Source organism: Oryctolagus cuniculus, chromosome 7 (assembly GCF_964237555.1).
Source record: "Oryctolagus cuniculus chromosome 7, mOryCun1.1, whole genome shotgun sequence".
Lineage (NCBI taxonomy): Eukaryota > Metazoa > Chordata > Mammalia > Lagomorpha > Leporidae > Oryctolagus > Oryctolagus cuniculus.
The window spans coordinates 55,305,620-55,319,339 of record NC_091438.1 but is presented as its reverse complement, the minus strand read 5'-3'; the positions used below and the strand labels follow the sequence as shown (position 1 = coordinate 55,319,339).

At 46.6% G+C, this 13,720-nt stretch overlaps 1 protein-coding gene and 1 pseudogene across 2 annotated transcripts in view; both read right to left on the bottom strand.

Annotated features, from left to right (window-relative positions):
• TSPAN2 (tetraspanin 2) overlaps nt 1–13,720 on the bottom strand; it is a 40,564-nt gene continuing 26,844 nt past the window's right edge. For both annotated transcript variants that reach the window (XM_070076899.1, XM_051856133.2), the window contains exons 4-8: nt 12,789–12,863; nt 11,478–11,576; nt 10,241–10,312; nt 7,237–7,320; nt 1–2,578 (exon numbers count right to left, since the gene is read on the bottom strand). In XM_070076899.1, the coding sequence (XP_069933000.1) occupies nt 2,513–2,578; nt 7,237–7,320; nt 10,241–10,312; nt 11,478–11,576; nt 12,789–12,863 (396 nt within the window). In that variant the 3' untranslated portion in view covers nt 1–2,512. The remainder of the gene's footprint in view (nt 2,579–7,236; nt 7,321–10,240; nt 10,313–11,477; nt 11,577–12,788; nt 12,864–13,720) is intronic.
• On the bottom strand, nt 4,368–6,853 carry LOC103350218 (HIG1 domain family member 1A, mitochondrial pseudogene; annotated as a pseudogene).

Sequence of the window (13,720 nt, the reverse complement as noted above, 5' to 3'; positions counted from 1 at the left end):
TTCTGGTACATAGAAAATTTAATTTGAAATAACTTAAAATATTTCATCATCGGCACCCGAGGTTTAAGAAAATGTTTGGGTCTGATCTCAAATTAGGTCACATAAACAGAGATAACCAAAAACTTATGTATATGGTGTATGTGTACACACACACGTACATACACACAAACATGTATACATATATTCAAATGACATTTGTATATATTCAACAGATATGTATTCAAGATATATATATAGATTCAAGATATAGAGGGATTATAGATCTATATATAGAGATACCTGTATCTGTATATTTACACACACATACACACATATATATATATCTGATCTGTGTGTGTGTGTGTGTAAATATATTATAAAATCTACTCTCACGCAGTGGTGGAATTCTATAATTCTACTCACAGCACATAGTTTGGAAAGCTCGCTTCCAAGAGGGGCACACTAATCATTTATGGAATAGACTCTTACTCTCCCACTTAAAAATATTTTAAATATTACTTTATTTCTATTCTTTCACTCTTTACTCTGTGTACTTCTTTAAGGTTATTCATTCATAGAGGGTCTGACACTCTCTTTTGTGGACTCAGAGCCCACTCTGAGCTGGAGAGAACCTGAGTATACACTTGAGCCTGGTTCTGCCTCTAGGCAGGCAGGTGCACTAAAGCTACTCAGAGAGACGGACTGTCTGCTCTTTGCCCTACAGGTTACATTTCTCAGCTTTGGGGTGGGAGAGGGGGTGGGGAGGGACCAGCATCTGTTTCATGAAGTGATTTTTGTCTTAAGATATCTCTGCCTTTCAAATAAATAAAATCTGAAAAAAAGATCATTGTTTCTTTAGCTATAGTAAAGCACAGTAAAGTAGCCATGCACAATGAAGTTTTTAGCTTACTTCCAATCTGACTTTTTTTCCTCTCCTAGAAGTTTCCTCCAAAGTTAGTAGCAGTAGCAAGCATGGCAGAAAAAGAAATGTGGTCCTCTATGGGAGTGCGCCTGTTCCCAGCAGTCTCTTTAGCAAACAGCTGCCACGTTTCTTAGGAGCGTGGGGACCCCTGTTCTTGCGCGTGCAGAGGAAGCACACTTGGGGATTTCCCAAGTCCTCTGCACTCCCACTTCTGTGTGGCCTTTATAAATGCAATACAAAAATCCACGATGTACTAAACATAACATGTTGTTGAAAAGTACTGATAAATATGCTCATTTAAATCCTAAATTTGGGTTTAGATATTTAAAACCAAGCATGAAGACCAAAGCAGAATCTGAAAATTATATTTTCATAGAGGACTTGCACAGAAAGAACACAGTTGTGTTGTGTGTGTGTATTTTTGTTTCCTTAACTTGCATCTGTGCCATGCATTTGACTTAGAGATGTTTTTCTTTGTTTATTTTGCTTTGGCCAAGGATTCTCATAAGATAATATTTGAATTATGAAGGACTGGGCTTTAATTATTTTAGGTTGCAAAATCTGTAGTTCTTAATGTATGAAGAACTCTCTAGGTGAATAAATAGGAAAAATAGAAAAAATTAGGAAAATATGTAAACTCGAGTTATGAGGTATTTCAAAGATACAGTGCCAGGAAAAATTCTCTTTCCCGCAATTTGCAACTGCTAGATCTCTTGCTTTAGTCTTTCTGCTCTTCCATCTTTGAAACAGAGAAGAATCTGAGATAAAAGCCCTTTCGAGGATGTGAGGGTTGCAGTAGTACAGAGCAGAGTCATAAAAGGAAAGTAATAAAGCAATCAATCTTTACGTGTCTTTCTGTAAGAACAAAATATTTCCTTAAAAAGTTTTTTTTAGTCCTAAAAACACTCACTTCTACAGCGCACATGATTGTCTGTGTGACTACTGTTTCCAGAGGGAGGTTTTTGTTTTTAAATACTAGGAAAGCATGACTTATTCAAATTAGATTTGCCATGCTATATTTAGTTTTGCAGATGTGTTTAGTTCCAAAACTACGGTTGATTGTATTCTGGGGAGGGAGAGCATGTATATAAAACATTCTAGGAAACCCTTACAGCAATCAGACACAGGCAATTTTGATACAGAATCATCTCCCAATTGCGGTAGCTTATTGCCTCTGTTAACCAGAAATCCCTGGAGTCTCTGTATTTAACCTTTGAAGGCTATGGTCTGAGAAACTGACACGTTATCAACTTTTCTGAATAGCCAAGAATTTAAAGTTTCTCAAAGCATTTTTGATCATTTTCTGCTAGTTAAATAGGTTGTTCCTCTTAGATAACAGGAATTAGGAATTCCCAAGTTTTTGTTGTGTATAATGCATATACCAGAAACACTCAGATCACACGTGGATATGCTCCCAGTCAACACACGTGGGTACTCACTCAAGGGGCAAACCAGCACTGAGCCAAACACACACACATGTGCAAAGGTACAGTTAACAGCAAATTATTATAGATCCTAAAGTCCTTCGAACATTAAAATGAGCTGGAAGACAGCAATGGTGACATTTGTAGCAAAACTCTGGGTTGTGATTTTTGTGTGGAAGTAGTGTTGTCATATCACGTCTCGAGAGTTTCGTATTGCACAGCACAGGACCATGCTGAATATCATGCCAAAGATCTGAAACAGAAGGAACAACTTGTTAGGGACCTGCAACGCATGCTGACTGATAACCAGGTCAACAAATTGCCTGGGGGATTAACTCAAGTTAATAAGCAATTATAACCAATAATTACTCATCATAAATGCCATTTTCCTCGGCCAAGGTTGAGGCTCAGTGAGATAAGCTGTTGCCTGTGATGCGGGCATCCTGTATCAGAGTGCTGATTTGAGTCCTGACTGCTCTGCTTCTGATCCAGCAATATGCTAATAAGCTTGGGAAAACAGCAGACGATGGCCCAAACACTTGGGCATCTGCCACCTACGTGGGAGACACGGAAGCAGTTCTGGGCTCCTGGCTTCAGCCTGGTCCAAGCCTGGTCCACCCTGGTCATTGGGGCCATTTGGGGAGTGAACAAGCAGATGGAAGATTCTCTCTCTCTCTTTCTCTCTCCCTCTCTCTCTCTTCTCTCTGCTTTTCAAATAAAAATAAATAAATGCCATTTTCCTATGCATTACTTAATGATGGCTACTGAGTGAAGATGTCCATATTGACTCTGCTTGGAGTACACTTATTCTTATCACTAACAAATAACAAGGCTCTGATTTAAGAAAAGGACTCTGTTTCTGACTTACCAAAAAGTTCCTACAGCTGTGAAAGACTAACATACTCTTGGTTGGGGGATTTTATATTTCAGGCTAATCCTAGACCTCTTTTACATATGTCAGTATTTTGGAAAATATTTATAACAATTCCTTTTAAAAATATATTTGTGGTGTAAGTAGTTTTGTTAAAAATGTTAATTTATCTTTTCATTAGAAGCTAAAATACATGTTTCTATTTCAAGATGACATTTAAAAATAACTCTAATATAGCAGCAATAAAAACATAATCCTGCAATTACAAAAAAGAGCTAAACTGGAACCCATAATTAAATTTGTCTCGGGGGCTGGGGCTGTGGCATAGTGGGTAAAGCCGCTGCCTGCAGTGCCAGCACCCCACATGGGCGCCGGTTCAAGTTCTGGCTGCTCCACTTCCAATCCAGCTCTCTGCTATGGCCTGGGAAAGCAGAAGATAACCCAAGTCCTTGAGGCCCTGTACCCAAGGGAGACCCCGAGGAAGCTCCTGGCTCCTGGCTTTGATCTGCACAGTTCTGTCTGTGGCGACCAATTGGGGAGTGAACCTGAAGATGGAAGACCTCTCTCTCTCTCTCTCTCTCTCTCTGCCTCTCCTTGTCTCTGTGTAACTGACTTTCAAATAAATAAATAGATCTTAAAAAAAATGGTCTCATGTTTACAAGTGTGATTCTGAAATAAATACTGCTATGCAGGTGTCTTGTAAGCTTTTGGTTTAAGCATACACATGTATGCACACACAGGCACACGCACATGCACGCACACACAGGCACACACACATGCACACATACTTTTTCAGTTGTGGAAAGCTTTACACGTTATATTCCATGCACTTAGAAAAAAAAAAGGGAGTCCTTCAAGAGATAACCTGCCCTAAAAACCAAAATACTCCCGGGTCTATGAGGCAGGCAGAATAAAGGCGAAATAACTGGGTCAAAATAGGACTCCTGAGTAAGCCCAAAGCATGTGATATTCTGCAGCAACTGGGAATATCTTCAAGGTTGGCCTGTTGCGCTCCTTGAGACTAATTTCATCACAAAGGTTTAAGAAATGGGACATTTTAACACCATCAGGTGCATTTAGGTGACATCGTGCAAAGGTAACTCCCCGAATGACCTGTTAGTGAAGTAGTCACTAGTAATTTGGTCACCAGGCAAGTCACCAGAAAGGAGGCCAATATTCAAAATACCATGTGTTATTATCTAAATCCACTCAAATTGCTTACTTTCGACATAACGTGTAGCCTCAGTGTGAGATGTCTAACTAAAGGAAGCATCTCCAACACAGCCTACCTGGCATCTCTTCTTCTAAGGTTTAGGTTTCACCCAGAATTCCCCAGACATGGAATAGCCCATACCAAGAGTCATTGCTCCTACAACAGAGCCTTCAGCTGCTACATGCATGTGGGTCAGGCGCAGGGACATTTTAGTATTGGCCCTGCTCTTCAGTTTGTATCATCTACGTGCAACACTAGCTGCAAAACACGCTGTCCAGTGGGGATGAAATGTGCCTCTTCAGTTTTTCAGGTAAATTTGGATCCCTGCTCTTCTTCATACAAAGAAAGAGAAACATCTGTATTGCTTAAAGAATCTTCCAAGAGCAACAAAGCCCCCTCACACTCCAACCAGCTTCTGCAAGTAGTCTTCTATTGTTGGAAAATCATTGAATTCTTCTAACAATGATCGGGTATTAAAAAGTGGGGCATTTCCTTATTCCCTGTCCACTTGCAAATGATGCTGCCCTGTTTAACCCAATACTTTTCTCAAAGCACAGAGGCATCTGAAGGATGCTATTACTGACTGCTTCCATCTCCCACACAGTTCTCCAAGAAGCCAGATCAACGTTTGGGAGAAATCAACATCCACTTGCACTGTCTGAACCAAAGGATTCCAAAGGACCCTTCTTGCTGTCAATCATTTACCCTCCAACTGTGCAGAGCCAGTGGAACCCTCTGTGGGTACCATTTCATTAACACTACCAATGTTTTTTTTGGTTTGTTTTGTTTTGTTTTTAAAAACCGCTACCATAACTCTCGGGTTCTCTCTGTTCCATCCTGGGATCAGTAAGGCATGGATGACCAATTGTTTTGGTTGGTCGGGGCAGACTTAAGTAAGGACAGAGCCAGGAGCAGGACTTTAAGCTTCTGGTCAATGGAACGCAGTCCCAGTGTGTGGCAGGGGAGACACCTAATGGACGCTTGGTTAACTGATCATACTGTGCACCCCTCGCCTTACAAAGAAAAAAAGGAAAGCAGCCCTGGAGGCACGGATGTGGGACAGCCACCCTCATCCAGGCTGTAGGCTGCAGGGTGCCCTCCCTGAGAAACTTGGTGTCTCCACCTATGCCTACACTGTCGGAGGTCAGCTGTGATGAGGAAGCTCACCTGCTGGGATGTGAGCTGGTACCTCTGTCATGCAGAGTGTTTTCAAACCCCCTGCCCCAGCATTGTCCTTGGGACTTGCAAAAAGGCAACCAGCCTAGCAACCGGCTGGGAGGGGAGACCCAGGGATGTGTCCCAGGATTTGGGGATCCTCAGCTTAGCATTTGTGCCACTGCCCTGCCCCTCCACTTTAAATACAGAAAAGTAGCTTGTACGTCCCCCAGGACTGTTCATTCATTGATCTCCTCACAGCTCCCACAGCCCCATGCACTGGTTTAGGCTATGAATGAATCTACATAGAGAGCTGCAGGCTAAGAGCTACCTTAGCTACCTTAGCACGGGTAGCATGTCTCCCTGACCCCAGTCTTGCCCTCCCACCGCTCCTCCATAGCCCATCCCAACCCTTGAGCCTCCCTCTCCTTCAGGATGAAGCCTAACTTCTCGAAAGGGCACAGGAAGACCTCAGTCGCGTGGGCCTGAGGCCCTCCCCAGCATCATGGCTTGCTCCCCCGCCGCACTCATTCACCACTGTCCCTCTTCCCCACACTCTTCTTTTGTGCTTTAGAAGCAGTGACCTCCTGCAGGCGCCCGGATGCCCCATGCTGCACACCATCTGCTACGCTGCTTCCTTTGCCTGGAGTCTAGGAACACAGAGCTGGCATTCATTGAGTGCAGTATGTTCTAGATGCTTACACGAATTAATTCGTATAATATTTCCTGCATAGTATCCCGCTCATTTCTTTTTAAAGTTTATTTTCATCTACTTGAAAGGCAGAGCCACACACACACACATGCACACACACACACGAGAGAGAGAGAGAGAGAGAGAGAGAGAGAATCTTCCATCTGCTTGCTGATTCATTCCCCAAATGCCTGCAATAGCCAGGGCTGACCCAGGCTGCAGCCAGGATCCCGCAGCTCCACTGGGGTCTACCACATGGGTGGCAGGGCCCAAGCACATGAGTCAACCTGTGCTGTCCCCCAGTCTGCATTACAGGAAGCAGGATCAGAAGCAGAGGAGCTGAGACTTAAATTGGCACTCTGATATGGGATGCGGCTGTCCCAAGGTTACGCAGTGGCTTAACCTGCTGTACCACAACAATGTCTGGTCCTGTAGTAGCCCATCTGGTAGTTACAACAGTCTTATGAGGTCGGCAGAGTGAAATCTCCATTTTCCACACGAAGGAACTGAGGTGTAGAGAAGTTAGGAGAGTTTCCTCCAGTCCATAGGCTGGTAAGTAGCGGGACCAGGAGCTGAAGCCAGAGCTCGCCCCATTCATCACCACGCCTCTTCCAGTTGTACGGGAGGCAGACCCACCTTGTGCTCCGTTATTCTGAATATCTAACAGTAGAAAGAGACCCAGAATGGAAAAATCACTCATCTAGGTTAAAATGGGTGGCCTTAGAGTGCGAAGTCACTGCAGTAATCAACTCAGGGTCATAATTAAGTAAAAGTTAAAATTGTATCATATTTTAGAGGGCTAATTATTGATACATTTAATTAGATTTGTTTGTAGAACATGTGCCATGGACAAATGTCTTTGTCCATTCTGAGAACTCTCTTCTAAGATACTACCACATCACACTTGATAAGAACTAAGATTTTTGAAAAGGTTCAAGACATCTCAGAGGGCAAACATGGTAAGTTCTGGAACTTTCTCACCGTGAGACCTGCAATCCCAATACCGACAATTCCGATGAGCTGGAGTTTAATGCTGATTATGGTTTCAATTTCATCAATGCAGTTCTGTTTGGGGAAAAAAAGTGAGGAATAAAAATGGTACGTATGAACATTCCCTGATCCGGTCCATTCCTTCTCTATAGGTCATTTTGGCGTTAACCCACGTCAGCTTCTGTTCTTTTGTAAACCATTCCTCTTGGATAACATCATCCTGATAGCCTTCAATCAAAGATGTGGTTGAGGGAAAAAATATAATCCTCTCCTTTTGTTGGGATTTTCCTATTTAGGCCAGCAGCTACTTCAGAGCCTTGAAATCCGCCTGGAGGAAGCAAGCTATTTCTCTAGGATCTGGGGCATTCACAAATATTAGGCCTTTTTCTTACTTTCATCAAAGAAAAATAAGTAAAATATACTTAAGTAATAAGTGTTCACTTTTTGTACCATCACTGACAGTTTGAAAAGCCTTCTATGTAATTGATCCACTTATTAGACAGAGTAGGCATTACCTACTGAGACGCTGAGAAGTCGGTATAGGTTCAATCTCAGCAAAGGAAAACCAAGCCTTGGAATACAGAGGACCGCTCTCTTCTATGGTGGCTGGGCTGGGCTGGGCTGGGCTGCCTGGGTTCCTATCCTTGTACCCATAACAGCGAGGTGGTGGAGGGGGACATTGGGTAGGGAGCAGAATGGGTAACCTGTAACTGCTATCAGTTTCCCAAAGGTTCTACTTGGAGCCCTCTTGAGTAAGGGGTGCCCCCAACCCAGCTGTGCCCGCAGGCTGCTCAGGTCCTTTTGCCTGCCAACTGGCAGCTTTTTCTGATACCCGTGGAAGCTGCACCAAACGGGCCCCCGTTCCTGTACTCCTCACATCATTAAATGGCACCATCAGCTATGTAGGCGGTGCAGCTGAAACACAGCGGTGGATTCCCCCTCTTCTGCTATCTAACTGGTCGCCGGTCTTGTTGATGTTACTTCCTAATGGCCCTCTCTGCATTGCGGCTTGACCCCGTTAAGGTCTTGTGGCTGACAATAAGGAGAACTCTACATGACTTGTCTCCCCAGCTCCAGGCCATCCACTTCCAATCAATTCGCCACACCACCCTGGGACAAATCAGTAAAGGGAAAGTCCTACCCTAGATTCTGCTCTCTACAGCTTCCTAGGTGAGCAGTAGGAAAGCTAGACTCCTGGATGTGCCAGGGTGTCCGAGGCCCTTCAATAACGAGTTCTTGGAATGAACAGTGCCCATGTCTCACAGGCACTTGGGGCTTTCAGCCACGCCCCACTGCTGGCACTGACCTGAGTATAACTACCTATTCTTGCTTCCAGGCCTCTACCCAATCCCCTCTGCCTGGGATATCGCACTCTCCCCACTGGCTTACTCATTCTTCAAATCTCAGCCTAATGGTCATCTCAGGGCAGTGCCTGTGGACCCTCCCTTGCAGGCCCCAGTGAGTGCTCTGTGCTCCCTCTAGTGGAGCCTTAACTGTGACTCTAGCTCGCCTGCAGATCTCCGTGGCCTGCCGAGAGTGCAATGGGAGTAATGCTACGTCCTGTTCATTTCATGTTGAGTGTTCAGTAGGAGATTCAGGACACGAAGAGGCATCAAGCTCACTCACCCTTTTGCAGTTAGCTGCCTGAGAATCTCTCATTGCCTCCACAGCCCCACCCTTCCCTCCTTTCTCATGGTTTGCCGTTGCTTTCCCCAACCACTCCACTGCCTATTTGGCCTATGTGGCAAGGGTCATAATTTTTGAAGCAACAAACCCAGGCAGCCACTTTCAGTCTGCTCTTATGGGTCCCGTCCCCAGTGGTGGCTTTAAAAGCACACCAGCCTCCCCCTCAGCTTCCAACACAGCAGCCAACAGCACCTTTGGACTCTCTCTGACTCTAGCTCTTTCCCCACAGTCCCTTGTTTGGACTTCCAGTCTTCAGCTTACCCCTTAGACGGCAGAGTCCAGACTCTGCCTTGATTCTATCAGCTCTGCTGGGCGTACTCATTTGCTCCTGTGGCCTCAATGCTCCTACTGCCGACCTGCTGGGATTCCTACACCCACAGGCACTTGAACTGCAAACTGGACGCAAGCTGAAAGATCTTCTGCATTCACTGTACTGGCCTCTCTCAGTGAGAGGAGCCTCACTGTCTTGGTTACTGAAGCGGGAATCTGGGACTCATAGCCTCCGCCCTCTCCCTCACCTCTTACAGCCAGTAAGTCCCCAGTTCTGGCGAGTCCACTTCCCAAGCATCTCTTGACTCTGTGCTTACTCTGCACCCCAGCCGCTGGTGAGCTGTCTTACAGGGTGGTCGCAAGAACCACTTAAGTGGTCTGCCTGCGTCAGGCTCCAACCTCTTATTCTGCCTTTCACACCAGAAGCCCGGCTACTCTTTCTGCAGTGCAAAATGGATGACGTCCATCTGCAGCTGCAAAATCATTTCCTGTTCTCTCTGGGCCCCTGTTCTCTTGCAGCTTCTTAGTGCCATGCCCCCACACCTGCTGCTCTCTGGGCCTGGAATGACCTTGCTTTGCTAAAATACAGCTTCCGAATCCCATCTTCTCCGGAGTTTTCCTTACTCTTCTGTGTTGCCACCGTGCCCTGCCATCGCCATCGCCCTTGACTGGTCTGCAAGGTTGCTCAGGAAAAGGACCGTATCTTTTTCATCTTGGAGTTCCTAGTAACTGGTATGGTGCCTGACACGCAGCACTTAATACACGAAACACTTACATGCTATGACGTAAGGGAGGCTGTGGTGACACTGTGCCCTCTGGCCCTGGCCAGCTTCATGAATACCTAAGCAGGTGGCATCCATTGGCAAGTCAGCTACCATCATTCTCCAGGGCCCCAGGAGACGGACCACAGCATCCATGGAGGAAAGTGAGGGCCCCCATAGTCTGTGCCCTGGAGGTAGAACCTGAGCCTCCCAGCCTCCATGGAGGCCAAAACCCACCTCAGAGTCCAGGTCGGGGAGGAACCCTGGTCACAGCTCACCTTGTGGCCTAGAAGCTCCTTTGGGCACGTGGGCTGGACCTGTTCAGAGCTCTCTTTCCCACAGCACTGAAACTAGAGAGTCAGAAAAAGAGACTTTAGGACACAGCCTGGGGAAGCCGGCGCTGCGGCCTGAGCGTCGCCGTGAAGGACTGGGGTTGCCAGGCGGCAGGGCAGCCACGAGGCCCCGCGCTGCGACGCAGGCTGCTTTTCCTAGAAGGAGAGCAGAGAGCTGCATAATGACGCAAAAACAAGACCACGACTCTTCTAAAGCCATCTGAGTTTAACGACAGGAAGTGACTCAAGGCCACCTAAAGGAGGCAAGGAGCTGACTGAGCGTGAATTTGTAAGTTGCTGCTTTTTAGCTGGAGGGAGTCGGGCCTTTCGGTGGCTTCTTCCAGACGGGGAGTTCCTGAAAGTTGCTGGGGAGCTGGCCTAGGGAAGGGCTCATTAACCTGGGCGGTCTGGGAGGCAGAGGAGAAGCTGAAAGACCAGAATAGGAAACAGGTGCCTGCCTCGGGCTGGGCGCCATGACACCAGGAACCTGTGTGCTCGTTGATGCCCTCGGGGTAGCTGAGGCCAGACCCTGGCGGGGGGAGCATGCCCTGACATCCTGTCATGGAGGAGGAGGTACGTGAAAACCCTGGGGCCAGGAGCTCCTAGCTATTTGTCTGTCCCACGAGTGGAAGAAATCAGGGTGACTATGGCGTAGCCCGTCGCCCCGCGAGCCTTCCTGGACTAACCGTCTGCAGCTCAGGGAGCTCCAGGGATGGCACAGTCTCTCAGAATGTTCCAGAAGGGAGAGCAGCTCTCTTCGGGCCCCTTCATTTTACAAAGGGGATAGCTGAGGGTGATCAGGGAGGCCCAGCACCTGCTCAGGATCGCAAGGCTGGGCATGGCAGAGAAACGGGCCTTTTGGAGGGCCCGCTTCCCGCTTGCCAGTGGCGTCCTCTGGGGGAGCCTGGGGGTTCCTGGGCTGCTGTCTCTGTGCTCCTGCCCGTGGTCTTGGTTTCTTTTGTGCACTTGTCCTGACTTGCCCTTGTGACTCAGTGTGGCAGGCCCTTTCTCTCCTGGGGTTCTAGAAGCACACAAACCGCCTCTCTCATGGGAGCTGGACTGGAACGCTGATGCTCAGGTTTACTGAACACGTTTTCAGTCTGCATCCAGGTAATCGGCGAGAGCCTGGCTCAGACACAATCCCGGGAGGTGAGACCTTCTGGAAAGAAGCGGAGCTACTCACGGTTGAGTGGAAGGTGATGAGGGTCCCGTTGCCTTTTCCCTGGTCTCTCAAGTAATCATTGTATGCCTCTTCATACATGGTCTGGACGTGCCGCACAGCCTAAAAACATACCAGGAAAACCGAGGGGCCAGTGCGTGGGAAGCTGCCAACACCCTCCTTCCATCAAGAAAAATCCCTTCTTCCAGACCCTTCAAAAACACTGCCTTTCAAGCGTTTGTCTGTATTTTAAGCTCATTCCGCGCAGATGGAGCCAATAACAGATTCTGGTTTCTCAGATACTTTTGAGGATGGAAGGACAAACTAAACAAGGATAATGTTCATGGATTCAAAAGGTTTGCTAGAGTGGAGGCTCCCTAAGCTGTCAGTTGAACCCCAGATTCCTGGGCTGGTTCTGGGGCCCCGCCGCAGTTGGGACCTATGCAGTCTTTGTACCCCCACTGGCCAGCAGGGCTTAAGTGCCCTAGTGACGTGGTTTAAAAAGTGTTCATCACCAAAGAAGTCTTTTCCCATTCAAAGGTCAAAGAAAGCTTAGGGAATGCTTTGTCCTGGTATTGAGGCATAGGACCCGTCTCAATTCTAATTCAACATGGAACCAAACTTAAACTGACCTACGAATGCCACCAACTTCTTTAGGAAGATTCCAAATGAGTTGACACTTGCTTATTCTACATGTTTATCATAGTTTCATCTAAGACAAGTTATGGCACATGGATGAACGTAAAATAGACGAAGCTTAAGGTTCCACTTTTCTCCCTTTTCCTTTGCTCTCCAACCATATTGTGTGTTCCCCTCCTAAAGGCCGCTTCCTCTAGGGCTTCCTGTGCTCCCCCATTCTGCACACCTGGAGCTGGGCAGCAAATTCAGATCTCTTCACTAGCAAACAGCAGGTCGGGCTTTAGTCTTTGAGGATCAGGCGGCCTCTGTGCAGGCCAGCCCTTACCAACAAATAAAGGCCGAGAAGAATGAGGACGTGTGTGATTCTCCAACCCCTCTCCCTCATGCCTATCACCTAACCTCCACCCCGTTTCAAACTGGGGAGTTCCTGAAATTAGAGATCTGCTTAAAAAAATCATGGACTGCTTGATATGTTTAATGAAAACTATGAACAATCTCCCCAGAGAAGTGTGCGCACACACACACACACACACACACTCTGTTGTGTACACTACTTCTGGTTAACAAGTTTGGCTTAACCTATGATTTGGGGGCCACTTGGTTTTGTAATAGCATTATGGGTATTGACATTCTCATATCCTTTGACGTACAGAGAATGCATTAATCATAAAAACATTAGAAGTAATTGTTACTTACTACACTCTTGCCTATAAAAGCAAATACTCCAGTGGTTACTTCAGCAGCAAATATCACCAGTAGGCAGGTGAAAAACTGTAAAGGAGAGAAAATACTAATTTCATTAATTTAATACCTTTTCAATGCATTTAGCCTCTTTGACCTTAGCTCCACTGGAAAGCAGCAGTCAAGGTTATTAGTGTGAATTGTTCCAGCAGGAAGCATTTGTCCTTCCTGTAACAGTGAGTCACTTTCGTGGAATTCATTCTTTCATCAATTCATTCAATAATTATTTATTGAGCAATTGATTCTGCACCAGTTGCTGTCTTTGGCGCTGGGTATAAAGTGTTGAACAAGATGAGATCCCCGGGCTTTTGCAGAGATGGGCTTTATATTGGACAGGGGAGATAGGAAATGTGAATAAAGGAATAAAGAATGAATAAGGATCTCAGATCGTGCAGTAGAAATCCCCCAGCTAGAACAATTCCTGGCACTGAAGTGCTCAATCCATCTCTGACACGTAGGAAAGCATCTATAAAGATACAACATAGGAGCTAGGGAGTCACTGATGAGGTCTGGGCTTGGGGAAGGGTGGGCCTTGACACCTTGTGGTCTAGGACTGTGTGCGTGTGTGCGTGTGTGTGTGCGTGCGTGTGTGTGCGTGTGTGTGTGTGGCGTGTGTGGTGTCCTCCTGGACAGATTTCTGTTCAGGCCTTGAGTTTGCTCTGACAGAACAAAGTCCAGTGATGACCACGATGGATGCTGAGCAACTGGGGGAAGAGAGGAGGGAAGGGTGCTTGCGGGAACAAGTCAGAGACGGCACAGAGCCGAGATCAGAGGCAGCAGCCAGCGCTGCACAATCTGGAGTGCGGTGAGTAACCAGACAGGAGAAGCGCCCGCCACGCACCCCACCCCACCCCCACCCCAGGGGAAATACCAAATCTCCTCAAGTC